We start from the raw sequence: 25414 nt of genomic DNA, 5'->3' as shown, positions 1-25414 counted from the left end.
AGGTCTATGGTCATGATCCACTATCGCCCACAATTAAGGTACTTTCTCACTTCTTTGAATCTCTTTTGGAAATTCATGTCCATGTTATCTTGAATTTCCTAATCCCATGTTAATTACAAAACTTCCTTTGATCTTGGCCGTAATCTCTGAATCAACCCTTGTTGTTTTATGAACTTCTTAGAAGTTAATGTGCTTGACACATTTTCTTTTTCATTACTGAACCCACAGGCTCTGCACCCTATAATCTTAGGACGAGATTTCTTTAAGGGGGGATGATTGTAACATCCCAAATGCTAAAAAAGCAGTTAAAACTTGATCATGAGCATCATCAAGCATAATTATCCAGCATTGTTTCATTAATGCATTTTATGTTTCAATTATAGCATACATATGTCATAATTGTGATGTTTCACATGTTGCATGAAATGTTACCTTTGATATCAATTGAGGAACTTCGTGAATTTAAATATGAAAATTTGCTTAAACAATTAAAATTTTGCTAAAATAAACTTTGTAGTTCAAGGTATGCTTTATAATGTAGAATCAAAAGTTTGTTGTGTTTCCAAGTCAAACATGTTAATTTTGTGCTCCAAATATTGAATTCAATAGCTAATCTTCACACAACCATTTTGACTAAGTCTTTGAAATGTAGTTATTAAGTTCAATTTTTGAGCTATGATAATGTGTAGTTGGTTGAGATGTTTGTTAGATGGTTGATCAATAATTAATTGCTCAAATATGCTTAACTAAAATAGTTTCCAAACCTTAGTTTCCAACTTTAAAGTTCTCCTTTTTCAAAATTCAAAACCTTCAAAACTAACATGTTTTTGGGGTTAGTTGTTTAAGCAATGTTGGAGATCATTGATCGATGAACAACTTTGCTTTAGGTGGATCACGACATTTCTTAGAAGAATCAGAAGATCAAGCGCAGTGTTTACGCCGGGTTCAGTCGCCACAGTAACCTCGCTGGTAGTAGCCTCGCTGCCACGCAACTGCTTGCCGCCGACCGCTTGCATCGCCCTCTACGTGCGCAACACGCACTTGCTTCGCGGTGGCACTTCTAAGTAGGTGCTGGTGAAGCTGGAGAAGCCACCCACACTGTCTTAAGCCTATGCCGGCCGTAGCCGCCTCTCCTCCTTTTTCCTCACCATCGACTCAACTCTGTTCATCGGCAAAATTAATTGTGCCCGCTCCAACTCCATCCAATTCCCCACGCCCATAGCTTCACCTTGACCCCACGCGTCGCTTGAGCCTGCTTGCCTCGCCTCTCATCGCCAAACGTAGCCGTGCGTGCTGTTCCCATGGTGGCAGCGCCACCATGACCACCGTGGCCCACTCATCGTGGCCAACTCGCCTTGCTACAGCTCTCTCCCTCTGATCTCTTGTTTTAGTTTCCATGTGCTCCCGTGATGCTCACCATCCTCCCTATTTTGTTAGGCGTGCGTTAGAGCCATAGAAACGTCGACCTTGCCGCCAGTCTACGCCACCATGCTCGCTCTCACCGTCGACAACACCCTCTGGATTGCCTCCGCTCTAACCTTTCGACCACGCAGGTCATGATGAGCTCCGCCATGCCCTCCCCAACCTAGCCAAGCTAATTAGGACCGGAAACGACCGGAGCTTCGTCACGCCACCGTGCCTTGCACCACCTAGCTACCATGGTCGGCGATGAGCTCGATAGAGGCCCTAACTTATTCAACCTATACCGTAGGATGGTGCGCAGGGTTGCCACGACCGCATAGGTGTCCTCACCATCGCCGGAGGACTCGCCACCGGTGAGCTACGTCGTCTACCCACCGACATGCCCGCGGTCAAAGGTGGGCAGGGTCAGTTTGACCCTGGCCCCGCGTGTCAGTGAGAGGGGTAGGATAGGGTGGGTAAGAAACGTTTTGAATTGGTTTTATCTTTTTCAGAAAATAATAAAAGTGCAGTTTCTTATTTATTTCATAACTAATTATTGGAGTGTGGTAAAAATGTGAACATTTTCTGTGTAGTCTTGTGATGATATGCTCTATCCATGAAAAATATTAGTTGGTCATTTCCAGTAATTTTGGTATGCTTAAAATTACCTATTTTAATTATAAAATGAACCTTGTATAATTTTTGTAGACAAAAATATTAATCCTGTGATCATGAAACTTTTTGTGTAAATGTTATGTGCTAATATCTATCTTCGCAAAAAGTTTGGTACTATTTTGATAATTCTAAATTTGTTAATTGATTTAAGTGTGTTTAAATGCCTTTTATTTATTTAATAAATACAAAAATGAATTAGATAAATGCTTGAATGACTTTGGTGTGTTTTATACCTTGATTGTGGACCTTGGAACACCCAAACCCCTATTGTTCCTTAGCAACTTAATTGTTTCCATGATTTGATTGTAATCCACTTGTTTATATAATAAATAAAATGGCTTAATTAAGTATTTAGATTTATAAGTTCTTTATAATAGTTATGAGTTAGGAAAATGTTAAATCACTTCTTGCTGGTCCATGTTAAGTCTAATTCTCTCATGATAACAACTAATTAAACTTGTTAGTTAAATGATGAAAATGCTTTTATAATAATAACCCTAGTTCTTTAGTGAACGAAAGTTGTACTCAAAATAATTAATCTTGTTTAACTTCTGTTATGCACTTGTATGTCTTTCATTAGGCATCATGGCATGTAGTCCATCATGTTAAGCATACATCCTTTATTAGGTGTAGTGCTTACGAGAGTGAGAAGACTCGTGTTGATCAAGTTTCGGAGAAGGTCCATCCACTTGTAGTAGTGATGCCAAGTCTGACTACTGGATCTTTCTCTAGAATTTAACCTTCTCTGCAATGCAGGCAAGCCTCGGAGCATAAACCCTTCTCTAGTATTTATAAATCTTTATTACACTTTAGTCTTGTGAGATGTGCATTAAGTAATTAGGAGTTGGCCGAATACCATTGATGCATGATTACCTTGATTTTCAGGTATCCCTAGTCGTACCCTACTAGTATGTGTCGGTCGATATCTCTTATGCTTAGTAATGCTTAGACTTTGATAGAAGTTGAATGATGGTTTCATCATTCGTGAGAAATAGGTTTACCTCGGTTCTGCTTTTGGGTCATGAGAATACCATGACAGTGATAATGCTAAATTTAGATCGGGCAGGACTCGATGTTATGGTAAGTGTTCTTGGGCAGATAGGTTTGCCTGGTTGTGCATGTCCCACCTATGTCGATTGAGGACCGTTCGTTGTAGCCTTGCTTGTTCGAGAGTTTGTAGTACTGGCCATATATTTTGATAAGCCTAATACCTCAGCTATTCCATTATGTGAAAAGACAACTGCGCACTAGTGAAAGGTCCTAATGGCTAGAGGGGGGTGAATTGCCTATTAAAAATTTCTACAACAGCACTTAACAAACCAGATAGATAATTATGAGACGAAGCAAGTGTTGCGCTAGCCTACTAAAAATGCAAGCCACCTACCACAATTCTAGTTTCTATAGTTTCTAACCACACAATGTCTATGTCACTATACTAAGTTAGTGCGCTCTCAAAGGCTAACTAAAGAGCCACACTAACCAAACTAACAAGCTCTCACAACTAGCTACACTAAAGAGCTTGATAACTAGTTTGCGGTAATGTAAAGAGAGAGTGAGCAAGATGGTTATACCGCTGAGTCGAGGAATGAACCAATCAATCACAAGAATGAATACCAATAAAGACCAATCACCTCAGAATCAAATGATGACATAATGATTTTTACCGAGGTTCACTTGCTTGCCGGCAAGCTAGTCCTCGTTGTGGCGATTCACTCACTTGGAGGTTCACGCACTAATTGGCATCACATGCAAAACCCTCAATAGGGTGCCGCACAACCAACACAAGATGAGGATCACACAAGCCATGAGTAGTTCAGTAGAGTACCTTTTGGTTCTCTGTTGGGGAAAGGTCAAGAACCCCTCTCAATCACTATGATCGGAGCCAGAGACAATCACCAACCTCCGCTCGACGATCCTCACTGCTCCAAGCCATCTAGGTGGCAGCAACCACCAAGAGTAACAAGCGAATCCCATAGCAAAACATGAACACCAAGTGCCTCGAGATGCAAATACTCAAGCAATGCACTTGGATTCTCTCCCAATCTCACAAAGATGTTGAATCAATGATGGAGATGAGTGGGAGGGCTTTGGCTAAACTCACAAGGTTGCTATGTCAATGCAAATGGCCAAGAGAGTGAGCTTGAGCCAGCCAAACGATATTTATAGACACCCCCAAACAATAGAGCCGTTGGCTCAATTATTGTGCTGACTGCGTGTCGACCGGATGCGCAGGTCGTGTGCACTAAATGCACTAGTCGTGTATACCAGATGAGGTCGGTCACTACCTGACCGCCATGTGTCCAATTCAAAATGAATTAGTCATTGCTGCCACAAGTACCAACCACTCACCTACGATCGGACGCGTCTAGTGTGGATGACCAGACGTAGGAGACTCAGCGTCTGGTCGAGTTAAGAGAGCTCCCATAGCCGTTGTGGGCCGACTAGACACGTTCGGTCACACTAGACCAGACATAGGAGACTTAGTGTCTGGTCGAGTCCAGAGAGCTCCCACAACTACTCTGGGCCGACCGAACATGTCCGGTCACTCCAGACCGGACGTAGGAGACTCAGCGTTCAGTCGAGTCCAGAGAGCTCCCAGAGCCACTCTAGGCCGACTGGACGCGTCCGATCACACTAGACCGGATGCTCCTGAGTCCGATCAATATAGCACTAAAACCCGAGACTCACTGATTCACACCGGACATGTTCGGTGTCCGGTCGCTCTCTGCAATTTAGTACCGAGCCACATTACTTTGATCGGACACGTTTGGTATCCATACCGGATGTGTCCGGTCACTCTGTGACCAGTGTGACTAACTCCTTTTCAACTCTATCTTCTTTACCCTTGCTCAAATGTGCCAACCACCAAGTGTATCACCTTGTGCACATGTGTTACCATATTTTCACAAACATTTTCAAGGGTGTTAGCACTCCACTAGATCCTAAATGCAAATGCAATGAGTTAGAGCATCTAGTGGCACTTTGATAACCGTATTACTTCTTTTCCAAGTTCAAGCACTTGATCATCACCATGGCAACACCATCATCATGTCATGATCTTCATTTGCTTCACCACTTGTAGTAGTGCTACCTATCTCATAATCACTTTGATAAACTAGGTTAGCACTTAGGGTTTCATCAATTCACCAAAACCAAACTAGAGTTTTTAACTAGGAGTGGGAGATTGTGAGAGTAGCATGTACCCATCCTATGAATCCGTCCAAGATGGCACAGGGAGGTGGAGTATTGTATTCTTGGGTAGCCCAGACTGGTTCATGTTTTTGAGGATCTGAGTGAAGGTTGATATATATAGGTCCAGGATCTGCATATGTCATGTGGTAAGGAAACCCTAGCTGGGCCTAATTGATTCGAATCATCGTGCTTCTCGGTTATGGAGACTCGATCAACTACCCTGCATTGTAGTTTAATCTATGAAACATGGTTACTTTGGATACGAGCTGATATAACATGAGATGAGATGATTAATGAAGTGATTGATTTAGATCAGGTGCAAACTAGATACTACTAATGACTTAATACGAAGCTAAAACATTAAAAGTAAGGATCCACTCATAGTAAGCTTTTATGCAAAAGTTACTTATTGCTACAATTTTCCCTTTAAGCCAGCATCCCCTTGGAGTCTTTTCTTTTGGTCGGGTAAGACTTGTTGAGTACCCTCAAGTACTCAGGGTTTGTTAACCCCTATTGTAGGTTTAGACTTATGCTGTTATTCGAGGTCATGTCAGTGGGCTCGACATAATCTGGCTGCCTCTCCTACCTTAGATGCTTTACCTAAGTCGCTTCCGCAATTCTACTCATCATTTGGAACTTAGTTAAGTTTTTACTTAAACATGTTTTGTAAACTAATGTTATAACTTATAAGTCTTCTGCACTCCGATGTAAGTTATTTTTAACCAAATGTTGTAATGTTGTGGCAACTCCAGTGTTGATCCTGTATGAGTTGTAAAAAGTGGATGATTTGGGGTTCCCCGAGGACACCCGACAGACTACCAGGATTATCTACCTCTCGTGTGCAGCAGTCTAAGGTCTTTAGGACAATGATAGGTACATGTGGGCCATATAATCTGGGTGGTTCTACCACATTTATTGGAATTAGGATGACTACAGTGAATAGGTTCTTGGGGTATAAAATGCTATACACAAGAAGTATAGTAGCTATGAGCAAGCTGTTAGAGATTTGAATGCATCAGTTGGAGCTCTAACACCACCTCCTGACTTGTTCCAATCTCAAACTGGTGCCACCATGGCACCAGATTATGGTAAGAATGTTGTGACACCAGTTCATGGTAAGATTGTTTCTTGGAACACTGTGATCATTGTTACTCTTTTGTTGCTGGTCTTTGGACTTTGGTTCAAGCTATCGGTGTGTAGCCAGTGTAACTACAGTTCTTAGGCCAATGATGATAGACTTGTAAGGTTACTTAGTTGTCTCCATGTTATGTTGTTTTCTCTAATCCCTTCCTCAGACCTGTGACATTCTGTTCATCTCCTTTGCTTCTTACTTGTAACTTGGAGCCGACTATGGTTGCAAATTATATATTGATGATGTCTGAGGCCTATTAGTGAGATACTTAATTTTCTTAACTGTTGTGATTGTATTTCAACTCCATTACATATTCAAATGATGTTGTTGTCATTGTTTTGATCTATTTCAATTATTCTTCCTCACTTTGGGCTGGGCTGACACTGCCCCACACCAAACGCCATCTCAAGATGGTAGTTCGTGGTAGTTGGTCCTTAGCCGGGCTCTCACCTAGGAAATCAAACAACATCTCAAATGGGCCTAGTCGGATTGGTATAGGGAACCAAACAAGGGGGACTGCACCCCTTGGGCCAGCCTATGGCTGGCCTGGGACAGGCCTCAGGGCTTAGCCAGCCACAACCACCCTTGCAAACATGCCCGAAGGTTCTCCCGACCAAGGGGTCGTGAGCTTGAGGGAGGAGCCTAGCGAACTTGGCTTGCAAGCTATGCCATCTTGTGGTGCACGTCTAGGAGTGGTTGTCATCATGGTCTTGTTCCCATGTCGCAGTAAGGTGTGGTGTGATGCTACTATGCCAGTCATGGCAGTATTGTAGGCATGATGGTGGTTCACCAGCCATCCTATGTGATGTGGTCTCCATTGTGGCCTTTGTCATTGCCTCCTCTTCTCCTAGGGGTGTTGTACAGGAGCTGGTAGCCACCCCTAGGTCGTCGATCACCTGGTTAGCTTATGGAGTTGATGGCCACAATCCTAAGCTTTGAGGTCATAGCACCCGCTGCCTTGGATGGCCTCTAAGTTAAGGCCTCTGTCGTGGATCCCATCCCGTAGTGGGTAGAATCATACATACGTCTTGTTGGACCGTAATTGGATGGTGGATCGCCGTACTAGCAATCACCGCTATGCGGTGTTGTCTTGTCTATGTTGGGTGGCATAGGGATGGCATTTGACAGGACCAAGGTGGCCGCTGTCCCCTCAGTCCTTACAGGGTCAGTGCGGTGTGTCCACTCTTGTCAGAGCAGGTGCGCTTGGCTATTCTCAACCTCTCTCTGTTCCTCCCAGGGGTCGGGACGGCGGAGAGGTCATGAACCCTTGTGCGGCGTGTGGCTAAGGCAGAAGGGAGGGTCGTGGTTGACCCCGTCCTTAGCGTTTGGCCTGGTCCGCTTTGCTTAGCTAGGCCTTGATCGTTTGGACCTTCGCTAGCTGGTGTATCACAGGCCACTCGGCCTGCTAACTAATCAATGCCTTGAGACACTCAGGGATCATAACCCCGACAGGTAGATATGCAAATTCCCATCAATAACTCTGATATTTTTATCGAGGTATCGAGAAGCTTCTTGCTTCTCCCTAGTTCTTGTTGGAACCCCTTGCAAGGAAGTTCTCGCAAGGACAAAGCTCTCGGTCGGATAACTCCATGGATAGCCCTCGTGCCTTCCCCACGCGCAAGTGGGTCTCCAAGATGGCCTCTCCCGGACTGCTTATTGATGATGTTTATATGCATTCTAGATGGCCTACTGACCCTAGAACAACCCTAGATGCATCTCCCTAATGAGCTCCTTCCTGGGAGAGTGGGAGATATTCATAGGTCTTCACAAGAAATTTGTTGAAACCAACAACTCCTAAAACTGATCAGGATGGTTTTCTCGGTTTGTCATGAAGTGATCTTTGTTGTGCGATCCAAGGATTCTAGCTCTTCTACTATATATGGAACCAGGTTTACGTTAACGCACATTTTGATGATTATGATTGGGAAAAAGCTAAAGAATTCACTGGCTACAATGGGTAGTGTGGAAGGATGATCACACCAACCCCATGAACCTAAGAAAGTGGTCAAACCCATGTATGATCAACTTTCTGTGAAGATTCACAAGATCCTATAGGATGATAAGAATGTGCATCATGAAGCCAATCTACAAGCCTCTATTACAAGTTTAATGGCGGATCAACATGAGCTGTTATGCAAAAAATCAAGGTGATCGATTTCGCTTTGACCTCTACAACAACAACAACTAAGACAATTGACCAATATAAGTGATCCATCCTCTAGTGACATATTATGTCAAGATAAAGGCATGATGGCTACACATGATGCGAAATCAATTAATTTGCTTAAGTCCAAAAATAGAGACTCTACTCTTAAAAAGCATGTAGCTGAAGGTGTCTGTTGCATCTACAACACCTGAGACGGATGTTCTACCTTCATCGGTGGTAAACTAAAAGGTCCTTTTATACAGTATGTCGTTGAATTACTTCAACAATTAAATTTTGTTTCTAAAAAATGTCACAAATACTAATACTCTAGTTGTTGAGCCAAGATATCCTAAGCCGATCATGAGCATGCCACCATTTGCAAACTTACTCAATTTGGCTGCATTGGACCAAGTTAGTGAGCTTGGTAATTTTGTGCCCCCATATATTTATTTGGCTTGTGGTCCAACAGCACCTCCACCAATTACAAACCATCCACTCAGTCCAATCCCAAGTCATGTTTTTTATTGCTTGCAACAATGTCAAAAGAAACAGAAATAGGCCAGACCGTTTTTGCGCAGTTCTATAGGTTGGACTTTGAAACTAGCCAAGTCAATTTTGTGTTGCCTACTACAAACCAGTAGATCCCCTCTGCACCTACAAGCTAGATTTTTCCCTTTAGTTTTATGAATCTCTAACACAATATAAGAACAATTTGGCCAATTTAATTTAAGAAAATTAATCTTAGAGCAAATGTTAGGGGAAGAACCTAAACTAAGTCATATCCTTTATACTTTGATTTTATTTAATACCCTATTGGTTTTAAACTCCCTGACTTTTTAAATTCAATAGGGAGGACAATAAAAGAACTTGGGATTGGAGAATATAAGTTAGTATCTTGCTTGGACTTTGCTGGTACTATGGATGCCTTGAAAGTTTATTTGTTTTCTATGTCTCGGTTTGGAATGGCTTCTTTCTTATTTTCATCACTATCTCATAATTCGATCAAATCATGGGTCCAATTAGAGTAGAAGTTCCATGAAAACTTTTTTCCATGGAAATGATGACCTTAAACTCTCATAATTAACATCAGTAAGTAAAAGTCATGATGAATCTATAAATGATTACATCAAGAGATTTAGAGACACTGACACCCAATAATTTAACTTGTTTATAGCCAAAAATGTTCTTCTAAACTAGCTTTTAATGGCACGTGTTCCAATATTAAAGGGAGATATTATTTACTCATAATAAAGTTCATGAAAGAGCTTTGGCCATGGAATGGCAAATTAAAGAGATAAAGAGGGTCATAAACACCACCTCCTTGAATGTGATTCTGATAATTTGGACAATGAATCTAATGGTGTTTATGCTGCTGAGTTATTTAATGTTAATCATTTACTTATGCCTCTTTTAAGCAGATTTCACAAAAAATGGCATGAAGAGATGAAATTTACTTTTGATATATCCAAGTGCGATATGATTTTTGATGAGTTGCGTAAGAATGGATATATCAAGACATCGCATGCCTTATCACCACTTGAAGAATTGAAGCTACAACCTTTTTGCAAATGTCATTACTCTTTTAATATTCTTATGCGACTAATGATTGTAATGTTTTCCGTCGATAGGTCTAATAGGTTCTAAATGAGCCATGAGTGAGTCCATATGAGATGTTGGTTGACTATACTCCACTCCCTATCAACACCATTGACTTACAAAATGATAAGGTGCTGGTTTAGCCTGAATAGGCCAATACAACAAAAGGGTAATGTGGTGAGTGGTGACCCAAGTGAGCTGATGGGCAGAAAAAGAGATGATCTTAGGGAGATAAGACATGCTTCAAAAATCATTTGATGGCAAAGAAACCCTCAAAATCATTGTGAAGACCCTTGAGTTCAGGCGACATTCAAAGAATTCTTCACCCCAACAAGAGACTGTGATTGCTTCTACTAACCAGGAGAAATGGACCAGGATTTGTTTTCAGCTATATTTTGATGAATAGGCTTGCAAAAGTGGTCAAGACCTTGGGGTTGTGATTATTTCACCCAACTATGTTGTCTTTAGACATCATGCTATTTGGAGTATTTTTGCACTAATAACCAAGATGAATATGAGGTGTTGCTATCTGGCTTAGAACTTTTGCAATTCATGGAGGTTAGACATGTGGAAGTTTTTGGCGATTCCTTGGTGATGGTGTAGCAAGTTTCAAAAGTGTTTCAATTGTTGGATGGGTTCCTAAATGTTTATCACGATAAGTGCTTAGATATTATGTTATGCTTTGATGACTTTTCAATTCACTGTTTACTTAGGCATGAAAATTCTAGAGCTAACATGTTGCACATCAATGTTGTATGCATGCAGTAATGAATTAACTATTGAACTTGGGGGTAGAGAAGTTAGTTTATGTATTTCCTAACAACATCATGAAAGACACTAAGTACTTCCATTTTATAACGAGGAGGTAGAGTCAATTTCTTTTTTGGAGATTCTCAAGGACCCTTTACAATGAACAATGGGAAGGAGGGCTCGAATAGGCAAGGAACCTGACACCAGCGTGAACAGCAGCAAGTCATGTCCATGCTTCTTGCGTAGGATAATCACACTGTTCGTTTTGGCTTGTTTGGCTGATAAGCCATGGCTGAAAATACTGTTGGCTGATTTGGTGTGAGAGAAAAAATATTGTTCGTTGGCTGAAAAAGAATGACTTATAAGCTAAATAAGCCCAAACAAACATGGCGAATAAGGATGCAAGTAAGGCACTTGATGCCATAGTGGTGAAAGACCGACAATAGAAGCTAGTGTTTGATCACCGCAACTTCATGAGGAGCCTGAAGTCCTAGATCTCAAGAAAAGACCTTGCCACCACCAAACCTTTGCTATGAGTACCTTGTCAAGGAACGATCGTGAGCTGACAAGGCCTCCTCGAACAAACAAAAAAACTCATGTCTTACATACGAAAGTATGTTCGAAGGTCTTCTTTGCAGCATTGTAAATGCTTATGTCTTACATATGTTTATTGTTATGGATGCAAACCAATTCATGTCTATCTTGTAGTTGATGAGAAAAATAAGGGCCTATTTGTTTTAGCTTTTTGGTAGCCTCTACTGTCCGAAAGCTAAAATAAACAACCTGACTGTTGAGATAGATTTTGAAAAGCTGACTTTTTGGAAATTAACTAAAAGCTAAAAAGCACGTTGACAGAAGCCTTTTGAGCTTTTGGTGTGCTCAAAAGCTAAAAATTTATTACAAAAACTAATAGCAAAAGGCCAAAACCAGAAAGTCGGCTTTTCAGCCAAAATTCAAAAGCTGCAACTCAAACAAATATGCCCTAAATATTTGTCCACATTTTGGTCTTCTGTCCAGGACATACAAGGCGGGCTTTAGGTGATGTGTTAATGTTTAGCAATATCCTTGATTCTTTAGCAATATTCTTTTTGGACGGTACGGATCCCTTAATTGTATTTTTTTCTGGATAGAGGGAGTACGTGATGTGCTTATTAGCCAAATATATTTAAACAACAGTTTTTAGGTGTAGCTGTTTCAACTGACAATAGGTACTCCAGTAGGCAAATCGCAAATCCACATCTCATTGCATGTCATGTGAAGGCAACGTGTTCTTCCACTACTTCGATCAACGGTTTTAAATACAGTCATCTAAATCGGTGGTATTAAATGTAGTCGTTCGAAATGTCTGCAAAAGTAATATAACTTTACTGTTTTTAGGGGTTTTTTTTTGTAAATAGATATAATAAAACAATGATAATTCCAAACCTGTTAATGGATTGGGCCTAAATAACCGTGGCGGGTTGTCAAAAAAAAAAAAAAAGTGTAGGTCGAGGCCAGCTCTCCGACAGCCCCCAAGTCCCTGATCCGCATAGTAAGAATTGATCACGAATCTCAGCGGGTGCTCGAGTTCCTGACGAGACAGAGCCCACTATGGCCGCCGCCGGCGACCAGCTTGAGACTGTGGAGGTGACGCTGCGCGCCGTCGGCCCGTCCCGCCCAACCACCCTCCGCCTCCCTCCGCTTCTCTCGGTCGGTAAAACCAACCCCACCTCCTTTAACCTTCGTCTAGGCTGAGTCCCTCCCTGATGTTTGTCTCCTTATAGGTCGCCGAGCTTCGCGGCCGCATTGCGCGCGAACGCCGTCTGGCAGGCACAGAAGAGGTTCGACTCCGGCTGGTCCTGCGGGGGAAGACGCTCCCGCACCAAGACGATACCCGTGTCAATCTCCGCGATGGGGGTGGGTGCCCTAATCCTGAATTCCTCTATGTCTTCGTTGGCGATTTGCGAGATATGTTGCTAACATCTCGTATCATTTCATTCTTAGTAGTTTTGTATTTTCTTATATAAAATCCGTGCTGTCCTCTAGTATGGGGCTGTCCAATTGAGTTTGTCATGATCCATTTACACACAGGTTTGTTCATATGAGAGTTTTTTTATATATGTTTCGCGATTTCTGCAGATACTCTAATAGTGGCCGTGGCACCTAAGCCTCCTGCTAATCATCTCCTTGACAATGACGATGAGGAGGAAGAAGAGGAAGAACTGGTACAATTTTCTTGCAGTACTTCCAAAAGATCTGTAATGTTAGATATCTTTATGTTGTTCGTAAAAGTCCACCTCTCTCTTTTCATTTCTGTAGAAGTTCCAAATACCACAAACGACAACCTTGTGGAAGAGGAAAATTTTTATGTTTCTTCGAGACAAGTTGAGATTACCTGGTAATGTGCATGCACGGTGCTCATCTATTTTCTTGTAAAATAAAATGACAGTGTGCTCAATGTAACATGCATTCTACTTCTTCAGATATCATTTTGATGGCCCTGTTTTCTCTCAGTATGAAAGCATGGATTATCATTGCAATGTGGTTCCTATTGGCACCGATTGCTCAGAAGTATGACGTTGGACCTTTATATGTAAGTAACTTATTTTCAATACCAGAAACTCAACCAATTATTATCAGTGATATTACATTATGCTCATCCTGACAATGAAGTACATCTAAGTATTCGAAACACATCTAGATAGTTATTGAAGAATTGAACAGATCAATTTCTAGCCCCAGCCAAGGTTATACTGATATTGTGCTGAACCTTGATGCTACTATTATGTGTTGTAAAATTTCGGGTTTGGAATGATCAAACTTATGGAGTTCGTTTCTACGCTTCAACTCATTGGCAAATGCTACGTTTTCTGTATACTCAGATTCTTGGTACCGGTTTCTTGATCATACTTCTTAATCTCGGAAGACGACAACAAGGTGATGTTAGGTATGCCATCTTATAACTTCAGTTTGTGTTCTTGCTCAGTTGTTGACAGTGAAAGCCTTTTATTATGTTTCGACCAACATTGTGTTCTTATGTACCATGCAATAGCTTTTGCTTACAACTCAGATGTTTAGCATCGAGATATGATATGTAATGATACATTGCATACTTGGTCTTCTTATTGGTTGGAGTGCTGGATAGAAGTAGTACAGCTAAAATGTGCTCCATTCCTTGGGGGGCGAAATATGTCTTCCTAAGTGAAAAGCAAAGTTCTCCAACTGCAATATTAGCTAAAAAGCTGCTTGTACTGCAGCATAAAAGTTCCTTCTCTTTTGGTCAACAGCTGGTTAGTGGCTACAAAGTAGTCGCACTGTCAGCTACCAGACTATGCGCTTGTTTTTGCTAGAATAGCTGTGATTTACTTCTGGTATGTCTGGGCTTATCATGATGATCAATGAAATCGATGCTTCTGTATTGTGAAACTGGAGATAAACTGTTCTCTTTTTTCATTGGTGCTAGTATTTTTTTTTTCATCAGTGCAACTCATAAGTTGATTTTGTTGAGTTCTAGTTTGTCTGGGCTTGTGATGCTGATAAGCCAAATAGATGTTTCTCTGCTAAGAGTCTAAGACCTAGGCCATAAACTTTTTCTTTGGCCAGTGCCAGTGCTTTGCATTAAAAATAAAAAAAAGGAAGATGGCCATTCAGATGCAAAGATCTTGTAACAAATTTAGTTGCATTATTAGATGATGAAAAAGTTTATGAATTGTATATTGGGAAGTCATAGCTTATTCTTTTCTGACTTTAAAGTTTAAACTTTCTGTTTGTTCTACCCTCCACGCAGTGCATACTCCATATTCAACGAAGATTTTAGGGAGCTGCCAGGAACACTTAATGCAGATCGCATTGATCGAGATATCCGGGCTGGTCAATTTTAAGCCAAGTCTGGGTGATAGACCATGGTATGCTGAGATTTGTACAGAAGCGTATTGTGTGTTGCCTTTGTTTGTACATGGAAAGCACTGTGGAGATGAAGGCAGTGCTCCTCTAAGGGTTAATGCCCAATATATTTCTTACCTTTAAGTGAAACAGCGTTGCCTGGTTACAATTGGAAATTACCATCACACTTTGCAGATCTGTACTTGTGAAACCAAAACAGCAAAGTTAGCTTAAGACTGGCAGCCACAAAGTGGTATTCCTAATGCAAGTTCTTGTATCTGCTATGAGCCACAAAGTCCTACATATCTACTTACAATTGGTACTGAGGTTCTTGCACTACAGGTTAGTCATTTCGTTAGGTGAGAGCTTCATCAAGACTACTACAAACTTGAACATGTTCATTCTCTGAGCAACTCAGAACTATGTGTGAAATCAGATATACATAGGACGCAGAAAAGGATGGAAGTGGAAGATTACTTCGACTGCATATGTTTGACTAGCATATGTGCATTTTTTACTGACCGTGTGACTGACTCAAAATTATACGTCAAATCAGATGAGGCTGAAAAGTGAATATTCTACTGATAGTTCGAGCTAATATGGCTGAGATAGAGGAGCGCATATATGTATGACATGGAATTTTCACTTCAATTCATTTCACAATTAGGGATACTTGCACGTGCTGTCCAACGAGCCGTACTTCAGTTACATGATACCCGTGCGGCCGTGCTCCCAACATATATAAAAATCCTTACCCCAACTATTGGTGTATTCCTAAAAAAAAAACTACCACAATTCACACAATGGCAGGACTAAATCCTACAGAAGAACCACTGCAAAGTTTCTATGCCCAGCTCAATGCCACTGGCTGAAAAAAAAGTTGAAGGATCTGCCATCATGTAATATTCCCATTTGAAACGAATCCAGGATTGAAGTTCAAGACCCTTTCGAGTTTTTGTTGATTGAACACTTCAACTTCGACCAAGAAGACGGCGCTGACTGGCCGGTGACCTGAGAGGTTCAAACCAGAGCTCCCATATGATAGTTGTTTGGTACCCTTCCCCAACCATATTACACGATCGCACCTGATTCATTGGCAATACACTGAACAACTGAGCATCTTCGAAAGGACATTGAATTACTGGAATAGATAGTAGCTGGAATTCTGACAAGAAATATCAAGTTCAGAAACATGGCAAAATAGACTCTTAAGAATGCTAGAAGAAAGCTCAAGTTCGGAAACATGGTCATGGTTTGCATGCTTTAACTTGGTATATGTGGAATTGTGGATATATGCATACTTGATATATTTCTAATCTTAACCAAAAATACTAGTATAATCAGAAAGAGACTTAACCATGCTGGAGATCTTTTTTTCTCTGCTTCATTATGAAGCTCACCAACATATCTGGTTGAATTCCTTTCATACTTGTAAGTTGGTGGGAAGTTACTCAAGCCTTCCTTTCAACCAACAAAAGTATTCCCACTTATTAGCTTCTTCGTTAGCTGAAATATATGTGAATAGCTGTCAATTAATTTTCAGAAATTGTCAGACTGTGGATTGTGGAGCAATAAAAAGTAATCGTCAAACCTGATCTGACTTCAAAAGATCATCCCACTTCTTCATAGCCACCAGATATCGTACTTCAGAATCTGGCAGGTCAATGCGGTAGTTAAGATCCCCGAACCAGAAAATTTGACTGCACCAAAATGAAATTCTGACATCCGACATAAAAACTTTCATCCGATAAAATCATGGTAGATGTAACATTAAACTAACAAAATGCAATGAACTTTTTTTTTCAAAAGATACCATGAGAAATAAACTATATTAACCACAAAATTAACATCTACCATTAAAGAAGCAAACTTAAAAACGGATCATGGCATCTCCTTCGTGGCAAAAATTTACATATGAGGGTGTTGTATGGGCACAAATGTAATCAAATTCATTATTGGCGTGTTGTATGGGGGGCAGCGTGTTTGGCCTGAGCTGATTACTTTGTAAAATTACAGTCCATAGCATGCATTAGTTCTTTCACCAAAATAAGTGTATATAGATTCCTTGTTAGCTATGAAATTGGTAACACTGGCACTGGGCCATGAAAGTCGCTGAAAAATATACTTGTGTCCACAACAAATCTATATTTTTCAGTTTTACGTGCAATACAATTTAATGAACCCAATAGCTTTTCTGAGTGAGGCATATTTCTCATCTCAGGAGTAACTATTTTTCAAGGAAAATAGCATCATGGGGACAAAAGTGGTCTTTACATACGCATGAGAAGGAATCTTTTGTGGACGACCAGCAGCAAACAAGGAAGAAAACCTTGTTCTTTGTAAAATCTCATAAACATCAGCGTTCCTTTTTTGTTGATCCCCTGATTTATGACCAGATGCAAGATGAGAGCAGACAAAGCACAATCGAGTTTGGAAAAGAGTCATGCTGATGGAAATCGATCCCTGCACAAGGAAAAACAAGATTGGCGAGCTAAAATCAGCATCTTCATTCAACTCTGTACATCAACAGACAATATAAATGTACATCATCCTGTAGGATTAAAGATGACCTTGTTGCCCATGTATCCCAAAAGTCCAACCCCAACCGGTGATACCTCCAAGTTGTTAACATGTCGCCTCAATTTTCGGGAAACCCATACAGAAACATATATTCCAACCATTTGTTTGCTAACAATGCGCACATAATTTGCACGATGCTTGGAAGATTCTCTTTTCCCAAGAGTAGCACAGTCCTCAACAGTATCATCAAAAGTTGAGTCTTCTTCTGACGCCAAATCAGATAGCTGATCAAGCGAATTTAAAACATCAAGCTTCTCCTGCTGTTCAGACCATAACATGCTAAGATTTCCCGAGCTATGATACTGCCTTCTCATCCCAGCATGCAAATCTACATCCTGGAGCTCAAGACCTCGACAGTTTTCCACAAAGTTGGCGCTAAATAACCCCAAGCTCATGACTCGCCTCAATCCTGTACCTGATACCAAAACCTTTGATGGAGTGTCGAGTGGATATTCTGGCAACTCCAATGAACTGGTCTCATCGAACCAGTTGCAATGAAGCTTACTCTTACTAGTTGGCCAATCTCTAAGCTGAGTTAAACTTCCTGTCACTCTATCTTCAGGTTTGGATTTTGTATATTCATGCCCATCGCCTGAAGCAACAGGTCTTAGTAATGGTGAGAGTGGAGCACTGTAGCTTTTGCAGATTGTCTTGATGTGTTGAGACCTGTTAAGTGTTTGGCGGATAAGAGCTTCCCATTTCTGTATTGGTCTACTGTCCTCCGCTCCCAAGACATTACCAGCGCTTAATGGGACAACTTCCTGGAAACTGAAACACAAGTGAAGCAATTTAAATAGGATATCCTGAACAGTAATTAGCCTTGTTTAGTATCATGGTCAATGGGCCAAAGGACCACCACAATATGCCAATCAAGCATCAGCAGTCAAGCATACAAAAACAAGTCCACATTGAATGATGCATTTTCATATTTTTGCGGAGGTACATACCCTAAAACATACAAGTCTGCTGGCTCTTGGGTACAAAGCTACTGATCAAGATCAAGGTCATCACTAGGCACTCTTCCAGCAACATTCCATGTTCCTATCATCACCCTGGAGGACGGTGTCAACCTCTATTATCTAAGTGCACTGGATGCTTGACACATAACACGTTAAATAATACAGATGAAATCATAAAACCAAACCTCACATCTTTGTTAGTGATGTAGCTAACACGTAAACTCGCTGATTTCCTTCTCTGAACCCTTCGCAGAGGAACTGTTTTCTCTCCTAGCAAGAGAGAACACTTGAAATCAAGCACATAACAATATCAAACAAATTTCATGACCAGAAAAGGTTTGAAAAACCCCAATAGGCATGAGACATGACATGAATTTGCATTGTACTGAAATTATGACTATCAATTGTATCCTGACCCTTCAGGATTATGTTACCTAGTATCATTCTGTCCCTACAGGCTAAAGCATAGGCCTACAATGAACGGAAAAAACACGAAATAAACTATAGGAAATATTCAAATATTGTTATGACTGTACAACTGAACAAGATAAGAGATCAGATGAAAAGTAGCAACAAGTGACTAACTCTCTGGACTGTTCCGTTTGGGATATTTCCAGCTGAGGCTTTCTTAAAATCTGATCACTAAAAAATGGTGTCTAGACTGGCTCATGAAACCTAAGTTAGTCACTTGGGACCAATAAGGTTACCTAACATGAGCTGCAAGGGAGGAGTTTCTTTTTTCCTTGTTATCAGCTTGTGTTGGATTTGATTTCATCTCTCAACTCACTTGGGACCAATAAGACTTTCTTATTACTGTTGCTGCAGTATAGCTTGGCCATGAAAATGTATATTGGCAGATGTCTTGCTAGAACTGCGGATGGCATATTAAAATTTAAGTTGCGAAACATTATGTGCTCAAGGAGGGCATTGTTAAATAATCTGTTGCTCCCCTGTATGAACGCACGACAGGGACAAGAGCCGAAAGGCTCCCTGCTGCTGCACTGTAGCTGTTGCAGGGGCAGGCGCCGAAAGGCTCACCTGCGGTACTGTAGCCACAGCAGGGGCAGGCGCCAAAGTAAGCCCTGCTGTCACATCTAGTCACTGTAGCAACATGCCAGCCTGACATGTCTGTGTACAAAGATTAGATGAGTAGAGTTGAATATATAGTTTCCCACTGTAACTTAGTAAAGAGAGCGGGTTCAGTTTTGCCATCTCTTCTGTAGAGCTCCGGCCAACGCTGGTGTTTATGCTGTGTGTGTTCTGTTCTCCCTCCCTGCTTCTATTTCTAGCCATAGTGTGTGGTCGCCAACGATAGTATGTGGTCGACAACGCTGGCGAGTGGTCGGCTCACCTGTGCCAGTGATTCAGAGGCTAACAAGTGGTATCAAAGCCGTACAAGCGCCGTTGTCGGACTAACCGCCGGCGATGACGGACGGTTTGGAGATGGGCGACAGCAGCGGTGCTGCTGTGGTTGCCCAGCCACGACAGGAGGTCGTTGTGCGCATGGTGCAGGAGGTCAGCGGCATCAGTTGGCCGATGCTGACTCGCACCAACTATGGCGAGTGGTCGGTGACCATGAAGGTCAAGCTCAGAGCCCGACGGCTCTGGAATGCTGTTGACAAGGGCACCGACAACGAAAAAGACGACATGTCAGTATTAGAAGCTATCCTCGCTGTTGTGCCAGTGGAGTATAGGGAACCGTTGCGGACGAAGAGCTCTGCTAAGGAGGCGTGGGAGGTCACTGCAGCGATGCGCGTCGGTTCCGACCGTGCAAAGAAGGCGACGGCCCAGCTGCTGAAGCAGGAGTACGCCAACCTCAAGTTCAAGGATGGTGAATCGGTGGAGGACTTCTCCCTTCACCTGCAGACACTCATCAGCAAGTTGCGGACTGATCGAGGCAGCGAATTCACTTCGGTGGAGTTCGCTGCGTACTGCGTGGATCAGGGTGTGGTGCGACACCACACCGCGCCATACTCACCACAGCAGAATGGCGTGGTGGAGCGGCGAAACCAGATGGTGGTCGGCATGGCTCAATTCATGATGAAGGCCAAGAGCATGCCGGCAAGGTTCTGGGTGAGGCAGTGACCACGGCGGTGTTCATCCTCAACCGCGTGCCCACCAAGACCCTAAAGGGAAAGACGTCGTTCGAAGCTTGGTATGGGTGTAAGCCGAGCGTGTTCTTCCTCAGGACATTTGGCTGCGTCGGCCATGTGAGGAACACCAAGCCTCACCTCGGCAAGCTGGAGGACAGGAGCACACCGATGGTGCTCCTGGGCTACACAGAAGGTACCAAGGCGTACCGGCTCTACGACCCACGCGGAGGCAAGGTGGTTGTCTCGCACGACGTCGTGTTTGACGATAAGGCGGCCTGGGACTGGGACAGTCCGGGCACGGGGGAAGCTAGCGGCTTCACCAGCACCTTCGTCGTCAAGTACTTGGTCATCCACGGTGGTGGAGATGCTAGATAGGAGGTGCCGACCACTCCAGCAACGGAGCCGAGCACTCCTGGGGCGGTGCCGAGCACTACAGGAGTGGTGCCGAGTGGTCCTACAGTGGTGCAGACCACTCCAGGCTAGGTGCCGAACGCTCCCGTAGCGGAAGCCGAAAGGTCTTGCAGTTGTGCTGACTACTTCAAGACTGGTGTCGACCACTTCAGGAGTGGTGACGAGCGGTCCAGGAGTAGTGCTGAGCACTGCAGCCGGGGTGCCGAGCACTCCTGATGCTGTGCCGACCACTCTGGCGGAACAGGGAACTACATCGAACATCAATCAAGTTCGCCTCACCTCCAAATTACATTATTGAGTTCGTGGATGCTTTCCACGATGGTGAGGAGGTGCGGTTCCGCAGGCTGGACGACATCGTTGGCGGCACAGGGCCCTCAGGTCTGGCAGGTCGGCTGCTTAATGACTCAGAGCTGCTTCTTGTCAGTGCAGAGGAACCACCCACGTTCGCTGCTAGCCAAACACGATGCAAATTTGCGACGGGCGATGCTGGAGGAGATGAAGGCGATCGAGGAAAACGAAACTTGGAAGCTCGTTGATCTACCTCCAGGATGTCGTCCGATCAGCTTGAAGTGGGTGTACAAGGTCAAGCGGGACGAGCGCAGCACCATTGTCAAGCACAAGGCGCGCCTCATCGCCCAAGGCTTTGTCCAGCACGAGGGCATCGACTTCGAGGAAGTCTTTGAGCCGGTAGCGCGCATGGAGTCTATCCGACTGCTTTTGGCTTTGGCAGCAGTGAAGGACTGGCGCATCCATCATCTGGACGTAAAATCGACCTTCCTCAATGGCGAGCTAGCGGAGACGGTCTTTGTCAGGCAACCTCCGGGATTCGCCGTCAAGGGAGCGGAGCACAGGGTGCTCCGACTACGCAAGGCGCTCTATAGACTGCAGCAGGCCCCGTGAGCGTGGAACGCCAAGCTTGACGCCACGCTGGGCGAGCTTAGGTTCACACAGTGCCCAACTAAGCACGCGCTCTACACGCGACGACGGGGAAGGAGGGGCTCGTTGTCAGCATGTATGTGGACGATTTGATCATGACCGGCGTGCGTGCAGAGGACATTGACAGCTTTAAGTGCGAGATGGTGGCTCGTTTTCGAATGAGCGATCTTGGCGCACTCTCTACTACCTCAGAATCGAGGTGAAACAGGGGAAGGAGGTGCTCATGCTTGGTCAGAGCACGTATGCCTCGAAGCTGTTGGAGCGGAGCGGTATGGCTAAGTGCAAGCCGTGCGTGACTCCGATGGAGGAGCGGCTGAAGCTGACGAAGGCTAGTACCGCGGTGATGGTTGATGCAACACTCTACCGGAGCATCGTCGGCGGTCTGCGCTACCTAGTCCACACGAGGCCGAACATTGCGTTCGCCGTGGGCTATGTCAGCCGCTTCATGAAGGATCCCCGAGAGGATCACTGGGCTACAGTGAAGCGGCTATTGCGCTACGTCAAGGGGACGGTGGATCATGGGATCATCTTCCCCAAGACCAGTAGAAGTGGGCTGCAGCTCACTGTGTTCAGCAATGCAGACATGGCGGGGGACATCCACGGACGGCGGAGCACCTCTAGCGTGCTCATCTTCCTCGGATCGGCTCCAATCTCATGGCTGTCGCTGAAACAAAAGGTGGTGGTGCTGTCCACGTGCGAGGCAGAGTACGTGGCGGCGGCCAAAGCGGCGTGCTAAGCTATATGGCTGTGCCGGCTGCTGGGTGAGCTGACCAGTGTGGAAGCTCACCCACCAGCACTGATGGTGGACAACCAGCCCGCCATCGCCCTGGCGAAGAATCCGGTTCTCCACGACCGGAGCAAGCACATCGAAGTCAAGTTCTACTTCCTTAAGGACTGTGTCGATAGAGGGCAAATCGTCATCGAGTTCAGTCGAAACTGGTCAGCAACTGGCGGACGTCCTTACCAAGCTGCTCAACCGTCTTCGGTTCACGGAGTTGAAGAAGATGATCGGCATGGTGGAGGTTCTAGGGTTAGCAATAGGATTAGGGGAAAGAATTGTTAAATAATCTGCTGCTCCCCTGTATGAACGCACGGCAGGGACAGACGCCGAAAGGCTCCCTACTGTTGCACTGTAGCTGCTACAGGGGCAGGCGCCGAAAGGCTCCCCTGCAGCACTATAGCCACAGCAGGGGCAAGCGCCAAAGTCAGCCCTGCTATCACATCTAGTCACTGTAGCAACATGGCAGCCTGACATGTCTATGTACTAGGATTAGATAGGTAGAGTTGTATATATAGTTTCTCACTGCAACTCAGTAAAGAGAGCAAGTTCAGTTTTGTCATCTTCTCTACAGAGCTCCTGGCCAACGCTGGTGCTTGTGCTGTGTGTGTTCTATTCTCCCTCCCTGCTTCTACCTCTAGCCATAGTATGTGGTCGCTAACGATAGTCTATGGTCGACAACTGCTGGAGAGTGGTCGGCTCACCTGTGCTAGTGATCTAGGGGCCAACAGGCATAAGCGTGCCTTTGATTCTTTAAAGATAATATTATTACATTTCTAATCAACACTAGCATATTTTTCTGATGATCAGGCCTCTAAATCAGATATTATGAAAGTACATAAACCATTATCAATTTATTTCTCGTTTCTAAACTCTATTTATAGAGTATCACTATATCAACGTAAATCTGAGCTTTGCAGGTTAAAGTTAGGATATTATTTTGCAAATCTAAAGCTGCAAGAGAATCATTGTTATGCCACCACTAGGAACAGTAATATATATATATATATATATATATACACACACACACACACACACACAAACACACACAATGTTGTAGCAAGCAAGGAGGAAAACTGAAGCTCCACTAGCACTACTAGTTAACTAGTTATAATGAATACAACTATAAACTTACAATATATGCCAGAGTGGTGCTATTATGTCAAACTTGAAAGCATTGTTCACCTAAACAGTTATTGAGCCCGTTTAAACACTACACTGTACACCATTTCCATTTAATAGGCTATTTATCCTTTTTAAACGACTGTTTTGCCCATTTAAATGGACGTTTAGCCAAAATAGTGACTATACGGTAGGTGACCCATTGTTTAGCGTTTAGGAAAACACGGCTTAAAACGCAGTCAAGATATAGACATCATTGTAGGCCTTTATGGAAACAATCTTACCTGAGGATTTGCTAATCATGTATTTGATATTTCCATTATCATCTCCAGAGTTACTACCATCTGAGAAAAGGTGTAAAATTCTAATTCCAAATGGAAGTATTGAGAATACAAGCAAAATTCCTATAAAAGAGTAAAACAACAAGACAAGGAAGATTAAGCAAAAAGTGGATACAACAAAAGACACACAAAAGTACCCTGCATAAGAAAAGAACAACTCACAGCAGGGGGCAGGGTTGTTAGCACTGTACTCAAGGACAACAAGCGGGACGACGCTTACTCCTTTCAGCATCTTCTGAAGATGCTCAAGCACCTCCTCATCAGTCAACTCAAGGGACAGGGACCATACGAGAAGGGTCCTTCGCCCCAGAGTACTCAAAACCGTAATTTTCTCGCTCCTTCAGAGGTTGAACTCGGCGGCTAAAGAAAACTAGAAATAATCCTGAAGCCGGTCAAGCCTTGCTATTTCAGAGTACAAATCCTCTCAAGAAACAGGTTTGATCGCCTGGACCTCAGCCATCGTCACAGGATTCTTTTCCCATCGGTCATTAACCAAGGGACCAGATCTAGAATGAACGGAAAGAGGAGGAATCAAATTGGCAGCATAAAACCAGTCGGCACGCCTAATCCCTCACAGAATCAACCAGGTCATAGTCAAAGAATTTGCTCTTAAGACCCTAGGCAAAACTGAATCCCGCAGCCACCAAGAACATTGGTGTCATCACGGCGGGGTTGTGGCTTCAGACGAAAGAAGTAACGAAAGAGAGAAAGAGAAGGAGGAATTCCAAGGAAAGTTTCACAAAGATGAACGAAAATAGAAAAATGAAGGACAACATTAGGAGCAAGATGGTTCAGGCTAATCCCAAAATAGTTGAGAAATCAGTGAAGAAAAGCAGAAGCAGGAAGGCAGAGTCCGGCACAGATAAAGGAGACGAAAAGAATAATCTCACTAGGACCTGGAGTAGGGACCCGATGCTCACCTGGAGCCCTCCAATCAGCAATGTCCTTACTCTCAATCAGACCATCGCTAACAAGCTCACGAAGCTGATCTTCAGTCATTGTCGGAGCCGGCCAAATCTTCTGAGCAGCCCTCATGGCCATAAACTCTTGATTCTCAATCACGGAAAGTGATGCCTCCTCATCTACAAAGGCCGCTTGGGACTTGCTCGCTGATTTCTTCCTACCCATATACTAGTGGGAGCAATAAAGAACTAGGAGGCAATGATGATTTGGACAGGCGGCACTCATATGACGGCAACAATGGTGGCGGCGGAAGTTTGAAGACTAGGGTTTCAAGGAAAAATCAGAGTAGTAAAGAAAAAGAAGAGGAAAGGCCCTTAAATAGATTTTACACCAGTAAAAACGTGGCCCACCAGGCCTGTTTTAACACGGCATGAGGACGCAACGGTCCATTTACTGACACAGCTAAAATGACAGACGACACAAATCCACACAACGGTACAGTTCAACGGACAGATTTCAGACTTATCCATCCAGCACC

General features: G+C 43.4%; 2 protein-coding genes and 1 pseudogene across 2 annotated transcripts; 2 read left to right on the top strand and 1 right to left on the bottom strand.

Annotated features, from left to right (window-relative positions):
* Positions 1-12406: 12406 nt before the first annotated feature.
* Positions 12407-15231, top strand: LOC136545930 (uncharacterized). The gene is made up of 7 exons (XM_066537896.1): positions 12407-12581; positions 12656-12788; positions 13011-13096; positions 13191-13269; positions 13355-13464; positions 13754-13818; positions 14659-15231. Exons 1-7 carry the CDS (start codon positions 12483-12485, stop codon positions 14750-14752), a joined length of 666 nt encoding a protein of 221 aa, XP_066393993.1. The 5' UTR covers positions 12407-12482; the 3' UTR covers positions 14753-15231.
* Positions 15232-15648: 417 nt separating this feature from the next.
* On the bottom strand, positions 15649-19818 carry LOC136543866 (type I inositol polyphosphate 5-phosphatase 2-like; annotated as a pseudogene).
* A 2215-nt stretch (positions 19819-22033) lies between these two features.
* On the top strand, positions 22034-24050 carry LOC136543865 (uncharacterized mitochondrial protein AtMg00810-like). Its single transcript, XM_066536202.1, has 2 exons — positions 22034-22280; positions 23965-24050. Exons 1-2 carry the CDS (start codon positions 22034-22036, stop codon positions 24048-24050), a joined length of 333 nt encoding a protein of 110 aa, XP_066392299.1.
* The last annotated feature ends 1364 nt before the right edge of the window (positions 24051-25414 follow it).

This window comes from Miscanthus floridulus, chromosome 3, assembly GCF_019320115.1.
Source record: "Miscanthus floridulus cultivar M001 chromosome 3, ASM1932011v1, whole genome shotgun sequence".
NCBI lineage: Eukaryota > Viridiplantae > Streptophyta > Magnoliopsida > Poales > Poaceae > Miscanthus > Miscanthus floridulus.
Note: the sequence above shows the minus strand (reverse complement) of the source record. Positions and strands in the feature narration are given on the sequence as shown.